The 19,276-nt window shown below is 47.2% G+C and overlaps 1 protein-coding gene, 12 non-coding genes and 1 pseudogene across 13 annotated transcripts in view; all 14 read right to left on the bottom strand.

The window, feature by feature from the left end:
* Window positions 1-3,739: 3,739 nt before the first annotated feature.
* On the bottom strand, window positions 3,740-4,927 carry LOC119391185 (uncharacterized; annotated as a pseudogene).
* Window positions 4,928-5,059: 132 nt separating this feature from the next.
* Trnal-aag (transfer RNA leucine (anticodon AAG)) lies at window positions 5,060-5,141 on the bottom strand. Its single transcript has one exon. It is a non-coding gene; the product is annotated as a tRNA-Leu (tRNA).
* A 75-nt stretch (window positions 5,142-5,216) lies between these two features.
* On the bottom strand, window positions 5,217-5,298 carry Trnal-aag (transfer RNA leucine (anticodon AAG)). Its single transcript has one exon. It is a non-coding gene; the product is annotated as a tRNA-Leu (tRNA).
* Window positions 5,299-5,373: 75 nt separating this feature from the next.
* Window positions 5,374-5,455, bottom strand: Trnal-aag (transfer RNA leucine (anticodon AAG)). The gene has a single exon. It is a non-coding gene; the product is annotated as a tRNA-Leu (tRNA).
* Window positions 5,456-5,530: 75 nt separating this feature from the next.
* On the bottom strand, window positions 5,531-5,612 carry Trnal-aag (transfer RNA leucine (anticodon AAG)). The gene has a single exon. It is a non-coding gene; the product is annotated as a tRNA-Leu (tRNA).
* Window positions 5,613-5,687: 75 nt separating this feature from the next.
* On the bottom strand, window positions 5,688-5,769 carry Trnal-aag (transfer RNA leucine (anticodon AAG)). The gene has a single exon. It is a non-coding gene; the product is annotated as a tRNA-Leu (tRNA).
* A 75-nt stretch (window positions 5,770-5,844) lies between these two features.
* Trnal-aag (transfer RNA leucine (anticodon AAG)) lies at window positions 5,845-5,926 on the bottom strand. The gene has a single exon. It is a non-coding gene; the product is annotated as a tRNA-Leu (tRNA).
* Window positions 5,927-6,001: 75 nt separating this feature from the next.
* Window positions 6,002-6,083, bottom strand: Trnal-aag (transfer RNA leucine (anticodon AAG)). Its single transcript has one exon. It is a non-coding gene; the product is annotated as a tRNA-Leu (tRNA).
* Window positions 6,084-6,158: 75 nt separating this feature from the next.
* Trnal-aag (transfer RNA leucine (anticodon AAG)) lies at window positions 6,159-6,240 on the bottom strand. Its single transcript has one exon. It is a non-coding gene; the product is annotated as a tRNA-Leu (tRNA).
* A 75-nt stretch (window positions 6,241-6,315) lies between these two features.
* Trnal-aag (transfer RNA leucine (anticodon AAG)) lies at window positions 6,316-6,397 on the bottom strand. Its single transcript has one exon. It is a non-coding gene; the product is annotated as a tRNA-Leu (tRNA).
* Window positions 6,398-6,472: 75 nt separating this feature from the next.
* Trnal-aag (transfer RNA leucine (anticodon AAG)) lies at window positions 6,473-6,554 on the bottom strand. Its single transcript has one exon. It is a non-coding gene; the product is annotated as a tRNA-Leu (tRNA).
* Window positions 6,555-6,629: 75 nt separating this feature from the next.
* Window positions 6,630-6,711, bottom strand: Trnal-aag (transfer RNA leucine (anticodon AAG)). Its single transcript has one exon. It is a non-coding gene; the product is annotated as a tRNA-Leu (tRNA).
* A 75-nt stretch (window positions 6,712-6,786) lies between these two features.
* On the bottom strand, window positions 6,787-6,868 carry Trnal-cag (transfer RNA leucine (anticodon CAG)). Its single transcript has one exon. It is a non-coding gene; the product is annotated as a tRNA-Leu (tRNA).
* Window positions 6,869-13,831: 6,963 nt separating this feature from the next.
* Window positions 13,832-19,276, bottom strand: part of LOC119388758 (uncharacterized) — a 28,456-nt gene continuing 23,011 nt past the window's right edge. The window contains exons 10-12 of the mRNA XM_049415184.1: window positions 18,081-18,248; window positions 15,635-15,766; window positions 13,832-14,905 (exon numbers count right to left, since the gene is read on the bottom strand). Coding sequence (XP_049271141.1) covers window positions 14,702-14,905; window positions 15,635-15,766; window positions 18,081-18,248 — 504 coding nt within the window. The 3' untranslated portion in view covers window positions 13,832-14,701. The remainder of the gene's footprint in view (window positions 14,906-15,634; window positions 15,767-18,080; window positions 18,249-19,276) is intronic.

The raw sequence follows: 19,276 nt of genomic DNA on the forward strand, positions 1-19,276 counted from the left end.
TTAAATTTGATAACGCAAATTTCAGTAAGCAGAGCAAATGACCACGTAAATAAGCAAAAGATTTCCTGTCACCGGTGGGATTCGAACCCTCGCCTCCGGAGAGACTGGTGCCTTAAACCAGCGCCTTAGACCGCTCGGCCACGGTACTTTTTTTTTTCTTTATTGCTTTTTACAACCACAACCAAAATGATCACATACAGAATATATACATTTTATAAAAACACTAGCTTAGCTTGGCCAGCGCGTATGCTTTAAAAAGGCTTCACAGAAGCCAGTTGATCAAGTACAGGTAGCTACTCTGGAGGTTCAGGCTGTGCATTGAACAAGTATCGTGTGTACAACATACTCTCAACAAAATAGTCCCTTGCTGAGTGAGCCTCTATATGAGCATGTCGGATATCCATTCTTGTCTTCCATACGCTATGCATGTAAAGCAACATTAGCATGTCACTCGGCACTTCCCCTGTACCTGCACATGAAAGAAAGCGAATTCCGAAAGCACTAATAGGTAATTCTTTTTTTAGTGTCCGTTGTAGCACATCCCACAAGAATACAGCATCGTGGCAATCGAGGAAAATATGCTCTATCGTTTCTGGTTTCCCGCATATTAAACAGTTCACTGACCAGGGTACAAACAGTCCTTTGCTTTGTAACCATGGCAATACGAGTGCCGGTATGCACCTGAAAAAAGAAAGTTTTGACTGAGGGTCTTACCGGCATTCTTTTAACACGCTTTATCACATCGCGCTCAGGACCCAGCCTGTACGGAGCTCGATATAATGGTACTGGCAAAAACACATCCCGAAGATCACGATACAGTTTCTTTTTGGTGACATCAGACAAGTATTCATAAGAAAATCTTTCCTTGAGCAGGCGTGTATACGAAACAACCTCACGCAAATAAGGACTCAGCGGTCCAGCTTCAAAAGAAAAGAACGACACAACAAAATCGGGTAGGGGATTTTGCAATAGCGCTTGGATCACAGTTCTCAAAAAAATATCAGTTTGATCCCGAACAAAAACGAATCTGCTCACCAGCTGTTTAAGGAACAGATGCAATAGCCCTAGGCCACCATTTTTCACCTTATGAAATAAATTGCACCGGCTCGTACGCTCCCACTGCGATCCCCATATATAGGTCGCGAATACTCGGTGCATTTTCTGAACCGAAGTTCGGGTCATGGTTAACACTTGCAAAACATAAAAGACTTTGGCAATCAAAAATACATTGCAAACAGACGCTCTTGCAAACATCGAGAAATTGCGGCCACCCCACTTGTCGGTACAATTTTTGATGCGTTTGTTTTCCTCGGACCAGTACTCCGCAGCATTCCGGTAATGATCTAAAGGAACGCCAAGGTACTTTCCCGGCGTGATTTTCCAATTCATATTACAATAAACCTCAGGTGTGCTCTGCCAATTACCATGCCAAAAGCCAAAGCACTTTGGCCAACTGATTGCACTACCGGTCGTTGCGCAGAAATCTGTAGCTATTCTTACAACTTCTTGCACACTTTCTTTGTCAGTGTAGAACACGGCAATATCGTCAGCATAGGCTAATATTCTGGTTTCACTACTCAAAAACGAATACCCTCTTACACTAGGGGTTGCAAGCATACGTAAGCAAAATGGCTCCAAGTATAGCGCGAAAAGGAGAGGCGACAGAGCACATCCTTGTTTCACGCTCGAGCGCACTGGAATAGAAGCAGTTAATTCTTTATTGATTACTAACTTAGCCGTACACTCATGGTACACCATTTTAACACCTTCGGTAATAACAGATCCAACATTCGCATGCTCCAGCAATAAAAACAAAACTTCGTGTACAACTTTGTCAAACGCTTTATGCAGATCTAGCTGAATCATGGCCACGCGGTCATGCATTGCGTCACAGCATTCCAGGATACTTCTGGCTATGTGTATGTTCGTGAAGATGGTTCTGCCTTTAATACCACATGTCTGATGTGGGCCGACTAGGGACGTGATAACACTTTGGAGCCGTGTAGCTAACACCTTCATGTATATTTTATAGTCGGTGTTGGTCAGACTAATGGGCCGATAGGACTCTACTGAAATTAACTTTGCAGGATCATCAGTTTTGGGTATCAATACTACGTGAGCAGTCCTAAATGAGTGAGGTACCTGTTTCTTCTCATAGCATTCTGTGATAACTCGATGTAATGCTACTGCCATTTCTGTCTTAAAATGTTTGTATATGGCAGCACCCAGGCCGTCCGGCCCTGGTGACTTGCCGTTATTAGACCGTCTATAGCTGCTTCAATTTCCGCCACCGTAATTTCTGCTTCTATTAACTCCCTCTCAGAGTCTTCCAATCTTGGCATAAGGGCCAGAAAGTCCTCTTTGAAGCGCTTGGGGTCGTTAATTTTATTGCTCAGAAGTTCCGTGTAAAACTCAACAAACGCAAGATTTATCTCTTCACGGGCACGTGTAGTGTGATTGCGATACCGTATTTCAGTTATCTCTTTGTTTGCTGCATGTTTCTTTTCTTCACTTAGCACTCGCTTAGTGGGCGTTTCGCCCATCCACAATCGTTCAGTGCGTGCTCTTATCATTGCTCCGCGGTACTTATCTTCGTCGATGAATTCGAGCTTTGCTTTCACCTCCTTTATTTCTTTTTTGAACTTTCCCGGCGCTTCGTTTTCTACGCTTAACATGTAGTCCAGCTTACTTTGTAACTGCTTCTCTTGTTGCCTTTCCTTGTGACGTAATACACAGGCTCTTTCGATGGCAACCATCTTTACGTCACACTTAAACTGCTCCCACACCGACATGAAGTTGTTGGTTTCTAAACGAAGGGCATTTGTAAGATATTCTTTGGTTTTCGTGACAAATACTTCATCTTGCAGTAGCTTTTCATTAAATTTCCATAGAAACCAATTAAACATCGCAGCCTTTCGTTTTTCGCCAATATTAACCGTGACCATACAATGATCACTAAAACTAAGGTGCTGCGTTTCATAGGATGAGCATAGAGGTACCAACTTCGCCGACAAATATATTCTGTCTAACCTTGCATGCGACTGACCTTGAAAATGCGTGTACCGTACTTGGCCCTCTCGCGTCATTGCGTAACCGACATCTTCCAATTCTCTCTCGGTCACTATTGCGCTCAACAACTCTGCGCTTCTATCACGCACACTGATATTCGTCGTTTTATCTTCAGCTCTACAGACACAATTAAAGTCTCCTAGGAACACAACACTTCTTTCTGTTTTTAAAAACCCCTCAACCGCCCTAAAAAATTCTTCCCGTTCGTGCGCTCTGTTCGGTGCATAAATGCACACGGCACGCCAAGGCATTCCAGAAAAAATAAAATCACAGACAACCAGCCTACCTCTATCGCAGGTGGACACATTTTCAACAACCGCGATGCTACTACGAATGAAAACGACGCAACTGACGCAACCTCCTGACCGCCCCACAGCATGACAAACGCATACACTGTATGTACATAGGGCGAAAAAATTGAACCATTTGCTCCGTTTGTTCTTCACTTTCCATTTTAGTTTCTTGTACAGCCAAAAGGTCTACGTCGTTTTCCAAAAGAATGCGACTAATCTGGCATTGCCTCCTACGTGAACACAGTCCCCTTGCATTCAACGTCGCAACGCGCATGCTAGTTTTAAAGTTAGTCGCTATTTCATGATGGTTGCTTGGCCGGGTGTCCTACTCACGTCGCAGCAGTGGGTACTTGTGCTCCTCTGGAACGTCTCCTCCGCTAAGGCGGAGGCGGCGTTGAGGTCTCCCCACGGTCAGGCGGCAGGTTTGGCCTTGGTTTCAAGGTAGGCCGCCGACCAGTCGCTGTCTTTTTTGGAGGTTCTCCGGTGCCTGACGTGCCCACGTTTCCAGTGCCGTCAAATGCCTCACGAGCCCGCTTTGAAGCGATGCCTCCTGCCGCGGTCATCTCGACGTCCGTTGCTCCCGGGCTGACCTCTCGCGCAGCTGCCGATGACTTGCTCGCGGCTTTCGCGTCGTCGTCTCCTGCTTTATTCTCTGCCTTCGTTCCTGGCGCAACACGGGGCTTGTCGCCTTCACTGGTCCCTTCCTGTGCGGCTCCTGAACAAAGTTCAAGGGGCGTTACAGGCGTTTCCACATTGTCGTCTTCCCTGCTCGCCTCTTCGGCGTCCGCGGCGTCCATCAAGTGCTCAGACACTTCGTCCGTTCGCCTTGGCCCTGTAATGCTGGCGTATGACCGCACGCAGTGAGAGTCATCGTGGCCATAGCGACGACAAACCCCACAACGCGGCACGCGGCAGTCTCGTCGAATGTGCCCGATGCCACGGCATCGGAGGCAAAGCGGTGCTCTGCCAGGAATGACGACGAGCGCCATGTCTTCCGCAACACGCAGTTGGTGTGGCAGGTCGTCCACAGTAACGCCCACATGCAGTTTCATTGTAACCGAGCGGGTGGTTGAACCTTTGTCACTGCAACCCTGGACCTTCCACTTGTCTCTGCTTATTTCGGTTACTTTTCCGAAAGGCGACAAGGCAACTCGCACATCTTCGTCCGGCACGCCATGAAGCAGCCAGTATAGCTTTAGCCGCACACCACGGTCACGGGGGTCAATCACCATACAGCGATGGTCCTTGACGTCGAATGACTCCGCCGCCAATATCTTCTTTTTGCCTTCATCATCCTTGAACATCACTGCCCACAGGTGATTCATTTGGTATGCCCCAAGGGCGACCACTTCCGGCAGCAGCGAAAGACGAGCAAGGCTGTCTCTGACATGCTCCACTCGATACGGTCTGGCTTATAAATTGCCATGCAAAAAAACCGTGTGCAAAACAGAATCACCTGAAGGCAAATGAGGCAGAACAACCTGGAAATCTTCGCCTGGCTTTTCGGTACACCTGATACCGCGGCCCACACGAGCCGCTGAAACCGCCCCTACACGGGAGCACATCATAGCACGTCCGTTCACTGTCGTGGCCGGAAGTGGAATCCGCTCGGCCACGGTACCGACGGCCGGTGGATGTTGATAACGCAAATTTCAGTAAGCAGAGTAAATGACCACGTACATAAGCAAAAGATTTCCTGGCAGCGGTGGGATTCGAACCCACGCCTCCGGAGAGACTGGTGCCTTAAACCAGCGCCTTAGACCGCTCGGCCACGCTACCGACGGCCGGTGGATGCTGATAACGCAAATTTCAGTAAGCACAGCAAATGACCACGTAAATAAGCAAAAGATTTCCTGGCAGCGGTGGGATTCGAACCCACGCCTCCGGAGAGACTGGTGCCTTAAACCAGCGCCTTAGACCGCTCGGCCACGCTACCGACGGCCGTTGGATGTTGATAACGCAAATTTCAGTAAGCAGAGCAAATGACCACGTACATAAGCAAAAGATTTCCTGGCAGCGGTGGGATTCGAACCCACGCCTCCGGAGAGACTGGTGCCTTAAACCAGCGCCTTAGACCACTCGGCCACGCTACCGACGGCCGTTGGATGTTGATAACGCAAATTTCAGTAATCAGAGCAAATGACCACGTACATAAGCAAAAGATTTCCTGGCAGCGGTGGGATTCGAACCCACGCCTCCGGAGAGACTGGTGCCTTAAACCAGCGCCTTAGACCGCTCGGCCACGCTACCGACGGCCGTTGGATGTTGATAACGCAAATTTCAGTAAGCAGAGCAAATGACCACGTACATAAGCAAAAGATTTCCTGGCAGCGGTGGGATTCGAACCCACGCCTCCGGAGAGACTGGTGCCTTAAACCAGCGCCTTAGACCGCTCGGCCACGCTACCGACGGCCGTTGGATGTTGATAACGCAAATTTCAGTAAGCAGAGCAAATGACCACGTACATAAGCAAAAGATTTCCTGGCAGCCGTGGGATTCGAACCCACGCCTCCGGAGAGACTGGTGCCTTAAACCAGCGCCTTAGACCGCTCGGCCACGCTACCGACGGCCGGTGGAGGCTGATAACGCAAATTTCAGTAAGCAGAGCAAATGACCACGTAAATAAGCAAAAGATTTCCTGGCAGCGGTGGGATTCGAACCCACGCCTCCGGAGAGACTGGTGCCTTAAACCAGCGCCTTAGACCGCTCGGCCACGCTACCGACGGCCGTTGGATGTTGATAACGCAAATTTCAGTAATCAGAGCAAATGACCACGTACATAAGCAAAAGATTTCCTGGCAGCTGTGGGATTCGAACCCACGCCTCCGGAGAGACTGGTGCCTTAAACCAGCGCCTTAGACCGCTCGGCCACGCTACCGACGGCCGTTGGATGTTGATAACGCAAATTTCAGTAAGCAGAGCAAATGACCACGTACATAAGCAAAAGATTTCCTGGCAGCGGTGGGATTCGAACCCACGCCTCCGGAGAGACTGGTGCCTTAAACCAGCGCCTTAGACCGCTCGGCCACGCTACCGACGGCCGTTGGATGTTGATAACGCAAATTTCAGTAATCAGAGCAAATGACCACGTACATAAGCAAAAGATTTCCTGGCAGCGGTGGGATTCGAACCCACGCCTCCGGAGAGACTGGTGCCTTAAACCAGCGCCTTAGACCGCTCGGCCACGCTACCGACGGCCGGTGGAGGCTGATAACGCAAATTTCAGTAAGCAGAGCAAATGACCACGTAAATAAGCAAAAGATTTCCTGGCAGCGGTGGGATTCGAACCCACGCCTGCGGAGAGACTGGTGCCTTAAACCAGCGCCTTAGACCGCTCGGCCACGCTACCGACGGCCGGTGGATGCTGATAACGCAAATTTCAGTAAGCAGGGCAAATGACCACGTAAATAAGCAAAAGATTTCCTGGCAGCGGTGGGATTCTAACCCACGCCTCCAAAGAGACTGGTGCCTGAAACCAGCGCCTTAGACCGCTCGGCCACGCTACCTTTTTTTTTAATTATTATTTATTGTCGGCCACGCTACCTTTTTTTATTTATTGTCGGTTTTATACAATGCACAGTATGAACATGTCACAAGGTATACACATACATCCTACCACTACACAGATAACATGCCATCAGTCCTACTTAGACTGGTGTTGTCCACCTAAAATTCCTTCAACGCCACCAGAGGTTCTATTCTCGACAGCCATTCGGGCACACACCGTTGCTTCCGCTGTCGAAGACACAAATGCAAAATGTGGGCGGCGGGAGAACCGGCTCACTGGCGACGGTAGTAATCAACAGGACACGTAGATATAGACAAACTGTGCTTACGGCGAATAGCCCGATCAATACAACTAACACGGATGAAGTCTGCTCCTAACACGTGCGCCCTCGCAGGCGAGTGGCGGGACGACATATGGATGTACACACACGCGATCTTCTCCCATGAATCCTGATATGTAAGATTTTCGTCGTAGGAAACAAAAACCGGCACCAGGACAACTTACTCTGTCGAACGTAAGGATATCTCGCAATGGGTAAACGTTCGCATAACGTTCGTTGCATTCTCAGTATAGAACTGACAGCAACGGGTCATCCTACCGTATTCTACAGGCGACCACAGCCCGACTAATATAAGCGTATAATTACAGAAACATTCTCTTTATATACGCTTCAATTATAGTTGACACCAGCTGATTTTCTGTTATTGTTTACAATAAAGAAATAACGCTCATTCTTGGCATATTTTTGCCATTCAATTGCTGAAAGACTCCGACAAGAAATATACCAGCCTGGTGTACAGCTGCACATTGTACATGCAGCTTTTGTAGACGCTAGCGTTATTGTTTCCTTTAACGACTTTAGAAAGAAAGAAAGAAAGAAAGAAAGAAAGAAAGAAAGAAAGAAAGAAAGAAAGAAAGAAGAAAGAAAGAAAGAAAGAAAGAAAGAAAGAAAGAAAGAAAGAAAGAAAGAAAGAAGTAAAGAAAGAAAGAAAGAAAGAAAGAAAGAAAGAAAGAAAGAAAGAAAGAAAGAAAGAAAGAAAGAAAGAAAGAAAGAAGTAAGAAAGAAAGAAAGAAAGAAAGAAAGAAAGAAAGAAAGAAAGAAAGAAAGAAAGAAAGAAAGAAAGAAAGAAAGAAAGAAAGAAAGAAAGAAAGAAAGAAAGCGGCACGATCTACCGTCGTTGCTTTAGGCGCAAACGCAAACGGTGACATCGGCAATAACAGCCTCGCCAGTCATTCAAGAATGCGTAGAGAGGGAGGAGGAAGATGTAAGGAAAGACAGGAAGGTTAACCAGCTAGGGTGCGTATGTGTCAATACATTAAAGTATCTACCCGTACATCTACACCTGAAAAAGGATTGTACAGCCTCGGGGATTCTACATCATCGCTATGGTGCCGGTTAGGACAATGAACTGATCGCGCTCTCGGAAAGCCAGTTTTCAGCTGTCTTCCCCGTGAGCCCACACGTTGCAGCCGCAGGGCTAGCAAGTCAACGAGAACAGAACAAAATTAAAATGGGTCATGTTGCTAGTAATACAGTTAAGAACACGTGCGCCCCTTTTGTGCACCGAGCGACCTGGCGAAGCGTAAACTGAAAAGAGCTGAAAAACAAGAAAGAGGATATAGTGAAGAAAAGAACACAGCCCGCGGGCGCAGCTATCAAAAAAGGAGACGCAGCTCGCCAAGCAAAGAGCGCCTTACCACCTACGGTATTTTTCCAAACGAAAAAAGCCGGCAGATCCCACGCATTGTGGGAATCGATGTAATGCGAAGCAGCCGGCAAAGAGCTGCATACATCGTCTTGTATGTCGTTGAGCAAAATGCGTGTCATGGTTTTCATGTCAACTCCTATTATTTATGTTCGTCACACAGTAACGTAGCGCAATACCAACTTCGGGGTAGATCAAGCTAGCGAAACGGCCGCCAGCGCACCATGAGCCTGGCACGTAAGTCATGCTGTACATGACATGTGTGTCATGACTTGCGTGTTAACTCGTGTTATTTATGTTCGGCACACAGTCACTTCGCAAGATACCAATTTCGGTGTATATCGAGCTAGCGAAACGGCCGCCAGCGCACCATGAGCCTGGCACGTAAGTCATGCTGTACATGACATGTGTGTCATGATTTTCATGTTAACTCGTGTTATTTATGTTTGTCACACAGTCACGTCGCGCAATACCAATTTCGGTGTATATCGAGCTAGCGAAACGGCCACCAGCGCACCATGAGCGCGGCACGTGTCATGCTGTACATGACATGCGTGTCATGATTTTCATGTTAACTCGTGTTTTTATGTTCGTCACACAGTCATGTCGCAAGATACCAATTTCGGTGTATATCGAGCTAGCGAAACGGCCGCCAGCGCACCATGAGCGTGGCACATGTCATGCTGTACATGACATGTGTGTCATGATTTTCATGTTAACTCGTGTTATTTATGTTTGTCACACAGTCACGTCGCGCAATACCATTTTCGGGGTAGATCAAGCTAGCGAAACGGCCTGCCAGCGCACCATGAGCGTGGCACATGACATGTGTGTCATGATTTTCATGGTAACTCGTGTTTTTATGTTCGTCACACAGTCACGTCGCAAGGTACCAATTTCGGTGTATATCGAGCTAGCGAAACGGCCGCCAGCGCACCATGAGCGTGGCACATGTCATGCTGTACATGACATGTGTGTCATATTTTTCATGTTAACTCGTGTTTTTATGTTCGTCACACAGCCACGTCGCAAGATACCACTTTCGGTGTATATCGAGCTAGCGAAACGGCCGCCAGCGCACCATGAGCGTGGCACGTGTCATGCCTGTACATGACATGCGTGTCATGATTTTCATGTTAACTCGTGTTATTTATGTTCGTCACACAGTCACGTCGCAAGATACCAATTTCGGTGTATATCGAGCTAGCGAAACGGCCGCCAGCGCACCATGAGCGTGGCACGTGTCATGCCTGTACATGACATGCGTGTCATAATTTTCATGTTAACTCGTATTTTTATGTTCGTCACACAGTCACGTCGCAAGATACCAATTTCGGTGTATATCGAGCTAGCGAAACGGCCGCCAGCGCACCATGAGCGTGGCACATGTCATGCTGTACATGACATGTGTGTCATGATTTTCATGTTAACTCGTGTTATTTATGTTTGTCACACAGTCACGTCGCGCAATACCATTTTCGGGGTAGATCAAGCTAGCGAAACGGCCGCCAGCGCACCATGAGCGTGGCACATGACATGTGTGTCATGATTTTCATGTTAACTCGTGTTTTTATGTTCGTCACACAGTCACGTCGCAAGATACCAATTTCGGTGTATATCGAGCTAGCGAAACGGCCGCCAGCGCACCATGAGCGTGGCACATGTCATGCTGTACATGACATGTGTGTCATATTTTTCATGTTAACTCGTGTTTTTATGTTCGTCACACAGTCACGTCGCAAGATACCAATTTCGGTGTATATCGAGCTAGCGAAACGGCCGCCAGCGCACCATGAGCGTGGCACGTGTCATGCCTGTACATGACATGCGTGTCATGATTTTCATGTTAACTCGTGTTTTTATGTTCGTCACACAGTCACATCGCGCAATACCATTTTCGGGGTAGATCAAGCTAGCGAAACGGCCGCCAGCGCCCCATGAGCGTGGCACGTAAGTCATACTGTACATGACATGCGTGTCATGATTTTCGTGTTAATAACTTGTGTTATTTATGTTCGTCACATAGTCACGTCGCGCAATACCAATTTCGGGGTAGATCAAGCTAGCGAAACGACCACCAGCGCCCCATGAGCGTGGCACGTAAGTCATGCTGTACATGACATGCGTGTCATGATATTCATGTTAACTCGTGTTTTTATGTTCGTCACACAGTCATGACGCGCAATACCAATTTCGGGGTAGATCAAGCTAGCGAAACGGCCGCCAGCGCCCCATGAGTGTGGCACGTAAGTCATGCTGTACATGACATGCGTGTCATGATTTTCACGTTAACTCGTGTTATTTATGTTCGTTACACAGTCACGTCGCAAGATACCAATTTTGGTGTATATCAAGCTAGCGAAACGGCCGCCAGCGCACCATGAGCGTGGTATGTAAATCATGCTGTACATGACATGCGTGTCATGATTTTCATGTTATGACTTGTAATTTATGTTCGTCATACAGTCATGTTACACCATACCAACTTTGGTGTACATTGGATTAACCAAGCGACCAGGAGAGCACAAAGTCGTAGGCGGCTAGATAGATAGATAGATAGATAGATAGATAGATAGATAGATAGATAGATAGATAGATAGATAGATAGATAGATAGATAGATAGATAGATAGATAGATAGATAGATAGATAGATAGATAGATAGATAGATAGATAGATAGATAGATAGATAGATAGATAGATAGATAGATAGATAGATAGATAGATACGCTCAAAGCCGCAGCAGTTCGCTAAGAAATGCTTCGCATTTAAAATATGATACCTCAAACCAGAAGTGGCAGGCGAAAATGGGGTGTTCGGAACATAAATGGGAGACACATCGATATGAAAGCATGTGCGAATGCTGCGAAACACCTTAAGGCAGGATTGATGACAGATGACTGCGTGCTAAGTTGCGAGCTCTTTGGAGAAGAAGAAAAAGTACATTCCATGTCGGCCGCCTATCTTTTCGAAGGGCGTGTAATATTTTCGCAGATTTCCGAGAACAGAAGCCGCGGGGCACGCTTTTTCACTAAGTTTCTAAGAAAAACAAACTCACGCATAAAGTGCAGGACGCACACGGCAGCAAACAAATAAAGAAAAGAAAGAAAAAAGTCACAGTTTCGCCGCAAGGGCGAAGCAATGAATGCGATAGCAAGGAACTAATGCTATTCGAAGTGAGGCTCGCCAATGGATACTCTCAGTTTGAACAGCACTTCTGTTGCAAAGGCGGCCGAAGCAGCGAAGGAAACTAGCGTGCTTCAAAGTGTCGAGCTGTGACACTTGATAGTTCGCGCTCATCTTCTGTTTGTTCGTTTGGCAGCGTCCCTGAGCTCGAGTGACATTCGTACGCGCCGTAACATGAGCGCGGACATCACGGTGAAAGCGTGAAACATTCCTCTACCCCTCGCCACGAGAAAACCGCGCGAGCAGACAGCGGAAGGGCAAGCTTCTCCCATGCGCAAATATAAGAAGCAAGCGAGCTCGCCGACGACTTTTAAATGCGCCCGTCGGGCTCCTAGCGCCACCTCGCTGGTAATGAAGAAACGCTTATTATCGCCTGCTGTCTCTGAGTCCGTCCAGCGCTAAATGGTGTGTATATAACGCTCGCCGTTAGCTGCGTGGAGGACCTGCGTTTCGTGGCGTAGTGGATAGCGCCGCTCGCTGCGGAGCAAGAGGTCCCTGGTTCGATTCCTCGCTTCGTAAGCATTTTTCTGAGTTATTTTTCTTTGGGGCCTTTATATATATATACATACTTATACATATACGGTGCATGACGGCGGCGACGGCGACGGCGACGGCAAAATCCAGCCGAGACTGTCCATATAATTGCTATCGCAATAAAAAAAAAAATAGATACAAGAGAAAGAAGATACTGTTGGCTAAACAGGAATTAGTTTTGTCTGTATGGTGAATACTGCCTTTTCTATGCTTTTAGTAATGACGCCGTTGAGCTTGCCGCTTGCCTGTTCTATTTACAGCGTGGCTATATGGAATTTTTTCCTCAATATCCGAGGCCGCACGCGACACGAATTTCCGTCGTAAAAGGCAAATAAGACGACTTTACCAGGAAACCATAAACTCGCAATGACAGTTTTAAAACCGCGTGTGAATTAAGGAAGGCGGAAAAGCACGTGAACTTCTTCGCAAGTATATAGAAAGAGTATTAAAAGTAAAAAGCATTAAACATTGCATTGTATCGATCGCTCGGAGAGGAAAAGTTTCATTCTAGAAACATTTTTCTAAGTTACCAAAAAGTTGTTACCAACCAAAAACCCAATCATTTTCTAATTGATTATTTACGCTCAATTTGAGTGCGCCCGAAGAGGACAGCTAATGCCGTCAAAGCTTACCGTGTTTTGTTTACACTCGCATCTAAGTCAATTTGCGCAGCGCCATCGGGGCTGCCGAAAGTTTTAATGCATGAATATTTCACATTACAAATGCTTAATAACGGTACTTCGCTTCAAGTTAACAAAAACAAAGTTTGTGCCTTGGCACCAGCTTAAAACAGACCATCGATCGCCTTTGAAGTTGTATGTTTATCTGTCCTGTAATTAATTATGAACGACTAACTGCTTAAGAAGGCAAGTCATATTTTAAGCCTCCGGGGCACATAATCCAGATCAAAGGCAGGACAAAGAAAATAAGGTGGAACTAAACAATAAAATGACACATCCAAACTATGAATTTAGCAATAACAAAAAACATATCCATCAATGTACGCGAAGCCATCTGACGTCCGCGGTCACTGCTGCTTTAAAGTATCGCGCCGGTTTGATTTGAATTAGTTTCAAGCTTCAACCGCTGTTCTCGGTTGGAAATATCGAGAAAATTCGGCTACTTTCCGCATTTTGCAAACTCTCGTAGACACGTGTAAATGACTTCTCCATTGAAAAAGTTGCTAACTATGGTGATTTCACCAAACCTGATGCCGTGCCATGCGTTTTTTTTTTCTTTAAGCCCGTTCCTTGTCATGGGTAACCACTTACACTATCATCTTTTGCCTGTGAGGTTAGGCTAGGTTAGGTTCCATTGCCTGCAGTAGAAAGGCTGATGAGATTCAAGTGAATGTAATGCATTATTTTTGCAAAAGACACACAAGATGCAGTGTGCGTATTTACGTCACATGTTAGAAATCATCGCCCTGCCACACACTCCAAACGCACAACTTTCTGGACAATCTCATAATAAATTCATCAAAATCGAAAACCTTGAAGTGCAGAGGCAGAGCGTGAGGTAGCAAGAAAGGGCTAACTTTAATATTCTCTACGGAGGTATCGGTGCTACATAAACACATACCATCGAGTACAAAGCAAATTAAAGATACGCGTACGGCATAAAAATGTGATCGAGAAACACCGCACAACGAGAGAGTGAACGCAAAAGCCTTTGGGCTGCAATACAATATCAAGGGCATTTTGTATTATTCGCTAGATGTAACGTTAAATTGCGGGCCCGTTTCAGAGACGAAGCAAATTAGGTAATAAGTAACTCGTCATGCAGTCACTGCGAGTGCTCCTCGCGTTTCGCTCTGCATGGGTCCAACGTCGAAGCAAATACTCGCCCAGCACTGCACGAGAACAAGGTTATGGCGTGTCAAAGCCACCGTAGAACGAAATTCCTCTCTCCTCTGTCCACCATATGGTCCCGTCACACAAGACACAGAGGACGAAACAGGCGCAAGTTCACAATAGAGTCAAACGTAGTGACAGCGACTCTTATCCGAGGAGCAACTCCGCTTGCTTTTTAAGTCCATTTCAAGAGTTTTAGTGCTCCTAATAGTCCGGTCGTGTGCACCCAAGTACAAACATACTCCATCGGAAACGAACTAGAGTGCTCAAATGCGGGAGTTCAACAGAATAAAAGCACACCTTGCTCGCCAATAAACAAGATTCAGTACTCCGGTCCAATTTTACCGCAGGAGCGTGGATCAACCGAAACAGGGTGCCTTGATTCACTCCCGGCGTCCGAATGTTCTGAACGCTCTATCATCCTGCGTTGTACGTAGAAGAGGACAGTCCTGCTATCATTTTCCCCCATATCCCTGTCCCCCCGCACCCCTCTATATCTGAATGCATACGTAACAAAGTCGCTGCGTGCACACACACACACATGCACGTCACGTCACGGGCAGTCAGGTATCGACCGCGCTTTCAGCATTGCCAGCGACGTGCCGGAACTGTACTGGTGGATGTAGCCGATCCTGTCCCTGCCTTTGACCACGTTGGAATCCGTGGTGGTGCACACGTCTTCCCAGTCTTCGCACTCGATGTTGAACAGCGCCAAGCTGATATCCAGGTACTCGTACCGGTACTTGACCTCGCACAGCTGTAAAGTTCATATGCAACCATATATGTACTAAACTGTAGGCACGAGCGATGGCCAGATATGCATATCCCGGAGCAAGTAGCGGTATGACGAGCTATGCAGCATGCGCAAGGAAAACATGCGGTGCCTTTCGATATGCTTTTAAACCCTGCCTGGTTACTGGCTCATACAAATGAGCGCTTGTTCCAGCGGTCGAAAATCGCGAAACCTTCATGCGCCCACCGCAACCACTTATTTTCGTCATTTACAACACATGACGGAGGTCTACCACGCTTTGAAATCGCCGAACCGCGGCAACCACGGCAGTTATCACGTTCCCGAAGAAACAGGCATCGGGCGGTGACAGGCGCCGCGCGTCTATCACGCAAACACTTCTGGCAAGAGCTGCTTGCCGCTGATACGTAGTTGTAGCAAGCTCAGAAACACCCCCTAGAATTGACCGTTGGAAGAAGGGCATCCTCGCGGGAGCCGTCGATGAGGCAGTCGTCAAAAACAAATCGCATGACCACCGCAAATTCGATTTGCGCATGTGATGCAGTACGCGCTTCTGCCGCTAGTACACGGAGATGCAGTACGACCACCGAGCGCGCGCTCCGTTTATTTTCCGGGACACCAGTACGTATAATAATGCTATACGTAAAAAGACGAACAAGAATGACATGTTTCTTGGGTTAACGACCGCGAGAATATACCCAAAAAACAATAACAATAAGGCAACTCCTTTGTCACCTTTTCTGTAACCGCTGCTTGTAGTTCGAAGGTCGCGATGAATTCGCTGAAATTCAAATTATAGCCGTATCCTGCCAGGTCTGGATAGTGAGTGTCGAACGTGTGGTAGTACTTCTTTTCGTCGTTGCAATACTGAAATGAAAGACAGACGGAAGACTGAGCAAATACACGATACGTGAAGCCGACAACGAACGGATATACACTCTAATATTTTTAACACAAAAGTGTGAACACTTCATCGCAAGCCCAAGCTTATAGACAAGATCACGCGGACGCTGAAAGCATCGCTATAAAAATTTATGCTTTGTTGATTGTTTGTTGCGTTCAACAGGAAAAAATAGTCAATTTCGCCGCAAGGGCGAAGCTATGAATGCGATAGCAACAAATTGAAATGTTATGCGAAGTAAGGCTATCATCACACTCCTTCAGCATGGGACCATGAGTAGCTCAACGAAACGCTGGGGCAAGGAAACGATCCCGCTCCAGTAAGCAAAGCGACCTTCGTGCTTTCTATAACTCTCACTGCAAAGCGAGAAGTGAGAAGACAACCCGTACAAACGTATTAGCCGTCTGGTATAGTAATCGTTGGCGTTTTACGTCCCAAAACCGCGCTATGATTTTATGAGAGGCGCCGTAATGGAGGACTCCAGAGATTTCAACCACCTGGCGTTCTTCAACGTGCACCTAAATCTAAACACACGGGCCTCTAGCATTTAAAGACCTCTAGCAGTTAAGGCTTTAGGCTCAGGAGTGCGTCTCCTGCAGTCCTTCGCGGCCAACCCATCACGGTGCAAATAGACGAAACGCGTCACCGGGACATGGTTGCTTTTTGACTCTCGTGTAGTGAGTTACCTCACGTGCCAGCGTGCACCAGGAGACAGTTCAGGGTTGCCAGGTTTGGCTACGTTGAGCCAATATGGCTACTTTTTAAGGCTGACGGCGCAAGAAAAAAAAACGTATTGGTTACTTGGCTACATTGTGGCTACTTTCTTGTTCCCTCGATTTGAGCCAAATTGTCAATATCTGGTAACGTCGCGGCCGCTGGCGTTCGAGCGTGCGGTGTGAAAACATGGCGGCAAAGGCTTGTGTCCAGTTCCTAAAACAGAATTTTGCACTTGCATTACACAAAAGCAAAGGCTTTTGTGTATGTGGCTGGGACTCGGGGACTCGGGGGCCTCATTTTGCAGACCATCTATACAGCTGTACACAACTTCAAACCGTAATTGGAAGCGAAGAGGACAATCGAATCCGCTCTGAACACACCGACATTAGAAATCGGATATCCGTCCGCTAGCATCATTCACTAGGATTAGGTACGGATTGCTATTCACGAATATTGACTTCTCGGACTTCAATAAAAATATCTGCGCTTTTTACGAGCAAGAACCACGATATGATTATGAGGCACGCTGTAGTAGAAGGCTCCGGAAATTTCGTGCTCGGATGGCCACGACTGCATTCTTCCCATATGTACTGTCACAAACGAGCGCTTAATTGGGCGCTTGCGCCGATTTAAAACGACGACATGCAATCCTAGCGCCAGCGGTTACCCGTATGAGAGCGCGCGTAACGCAAAAGACAAGTATCGAAAGATGCCGCACGCGCGCCGGTGCGCCTCCTCACCCACTCGAAACAGCCGCATACGACCAACAGTCTCGGATAAATCGCCCGGCAAAGTCTGGAAACATCGCGAAAGAACAGATGATGCAACGCCGAGCGACGCCACCACGAGTGGAACCGGCGAGAAGAATCTCGCCCTTTCCCTAGCTTTGGCTGTGCTGCACGCCGAAGAAGACACTTGAAGCTTCTGGAACCCGGCATCAAGGAGATATAAGCGTGCAGTGGCGGGAGTCGATTAGGAGTGGTCGGTCCGGAGATGTTGAAGTCATGTTGCGTGTGGTTCCGCCGTTCAAATAAGACGGGTTTTATGATGTTGTGTGGTCAATCGATCGTCGATCTGGAAGAATCGAGTGATGACGCCGTGTGAGCAGTGACAAGTTACGTGAGTGTTTCCTAAGAAACATTCGGGACCGACGACGGAAGGGAACAACGACGATCAGCGCTGGAGTTTGCGTGAGTGTTTCTAGGAAGGGAAGCATTCAAGTTACGTCCAAGAATTGTGGACTGGATACGTTGTTGAATATCAAGACTTCAACTGTTCTTGAATAGCGTGTAATGCATGAGATTGCATTCGTAGTGCGTGCTCTGTTTGTTTTGTTCCTGTTGTTTAAACACCATCTAAGATATATTGCGAGTTGTAATCGATACCAGCCGAGTCTGCATGTTTGTGTAATGCTTGCGCTGCCTTAACTGAGAATATATTTTGTTTGTGTTATCAACTCTTGGCTCTGACTCGGTCTTTGGACCACAACCGGCGTTTGCTGGCGCACTAAAGGACCTTCTCTAAATTGCCACCCGATTAGCGAGATTAGTGACATGCACTTACCATAGAAGACGGACCCGGTGGAGTTTGATTGTCCACGCACTTGTCACCGTACTTGGCGTCCATCCCCGTGCTGGTCATGTAGATGCGCGTGCACATGGACACCGAAACGGCCAACGAAGGGTGAATGTTCCACGTTACGCTGCTGTTCACCCAGTCCATCACCTCGAACTGCGAGCAGAATATAGTAACCAGCAGTCTACATACCAGCCACAAAAGAATATTAGCCGCCATAAACTCTTTACAGGTCACCTTAGAACCAACGCTTAATTATAGGAGACGAGACTCGTGGTACCCGGTGGTAAACGCATACTCTCGTCCCAGTGACGGAAGCAGATGCACACCATCTGATATAGTCCAAGGTTCGGCGAAAACCCGCAAGGCGAGGGGGTCCATCCATCTTCATTGCGAACGAGTGACCCGTATCGGCCCCGAAGTTTCAATATATGTTTATTTTCTTTTGAACGACGCGAGTGCCTGTTTTATTTCCTTAACAAACCATATGATATGGACATGTCAAGGCTTATAATGGGAACGCACCCGCCTGCTACTGCAAGCCGGCCTTCGATACAATGTCGCGGCCAGCTATGACCGCTGGATACATAACAGATTTCACAAGACACTCCTTCTATTCATACACAACACAGACCGTACAGCATATATCTAATACACATATACAAACGAAGTGTTATGCCTTATGGGCAAGCCTTATCGGAACGAAAAACAATATAGGAGACTTGTTTTTAGCTTAGAAATAATGCTGGTCACTGCCGAAGAAAAATGAAAGGCATAGTTTCCTTTCCCTCAATTACCCACCTAATTATGACGTAAGAGATAGCGAACGTCCTTTACAGCAAAAGAAAAATATATCAAGGGCTTTGCGTGCCAAAAACACGATACGATTGTAAGCAAGGTCTTAGTCATGAGCGCAGGTCAATGTTGACTGCCTGTGGTTCTTCAACGTACGCCTTTAAATCTAAGTGCACGGGAGTTTATGCATTTCTCTCCCATTGAGATACGATCGCCAAGGCCGGGAATCGAACCCGCGTCCTCCAGGTGAGCAGTGCAATACCATAGCCGTTACGATGTCACAGCAAGCGTTTTCTTTTTTTTTTAAGAAGCGTTCTCAAAAGTTGCTAGATTGGAGCCTTTCGCGATCTCTACGGCACATAAGCGCTTGAAGCACAACTCTGGCCAGA

This window comes from Rhipicephalus sanguineus, chromosome 4 (genome assembly GCF_013339695.2).
Source record: "Rhipicephalus sanguineus isolate Rsan-2018 chromosome 4, BIME_Rsan_1.4, whole genome shotgun sequence".
Taxonomy (NCBI): Eukaryota; Metazoa; Arthropoda; class Arachnida; order Ixodida; family Ixodidae; genus Rhipicephalus; species Rhipicephalus sanguineus.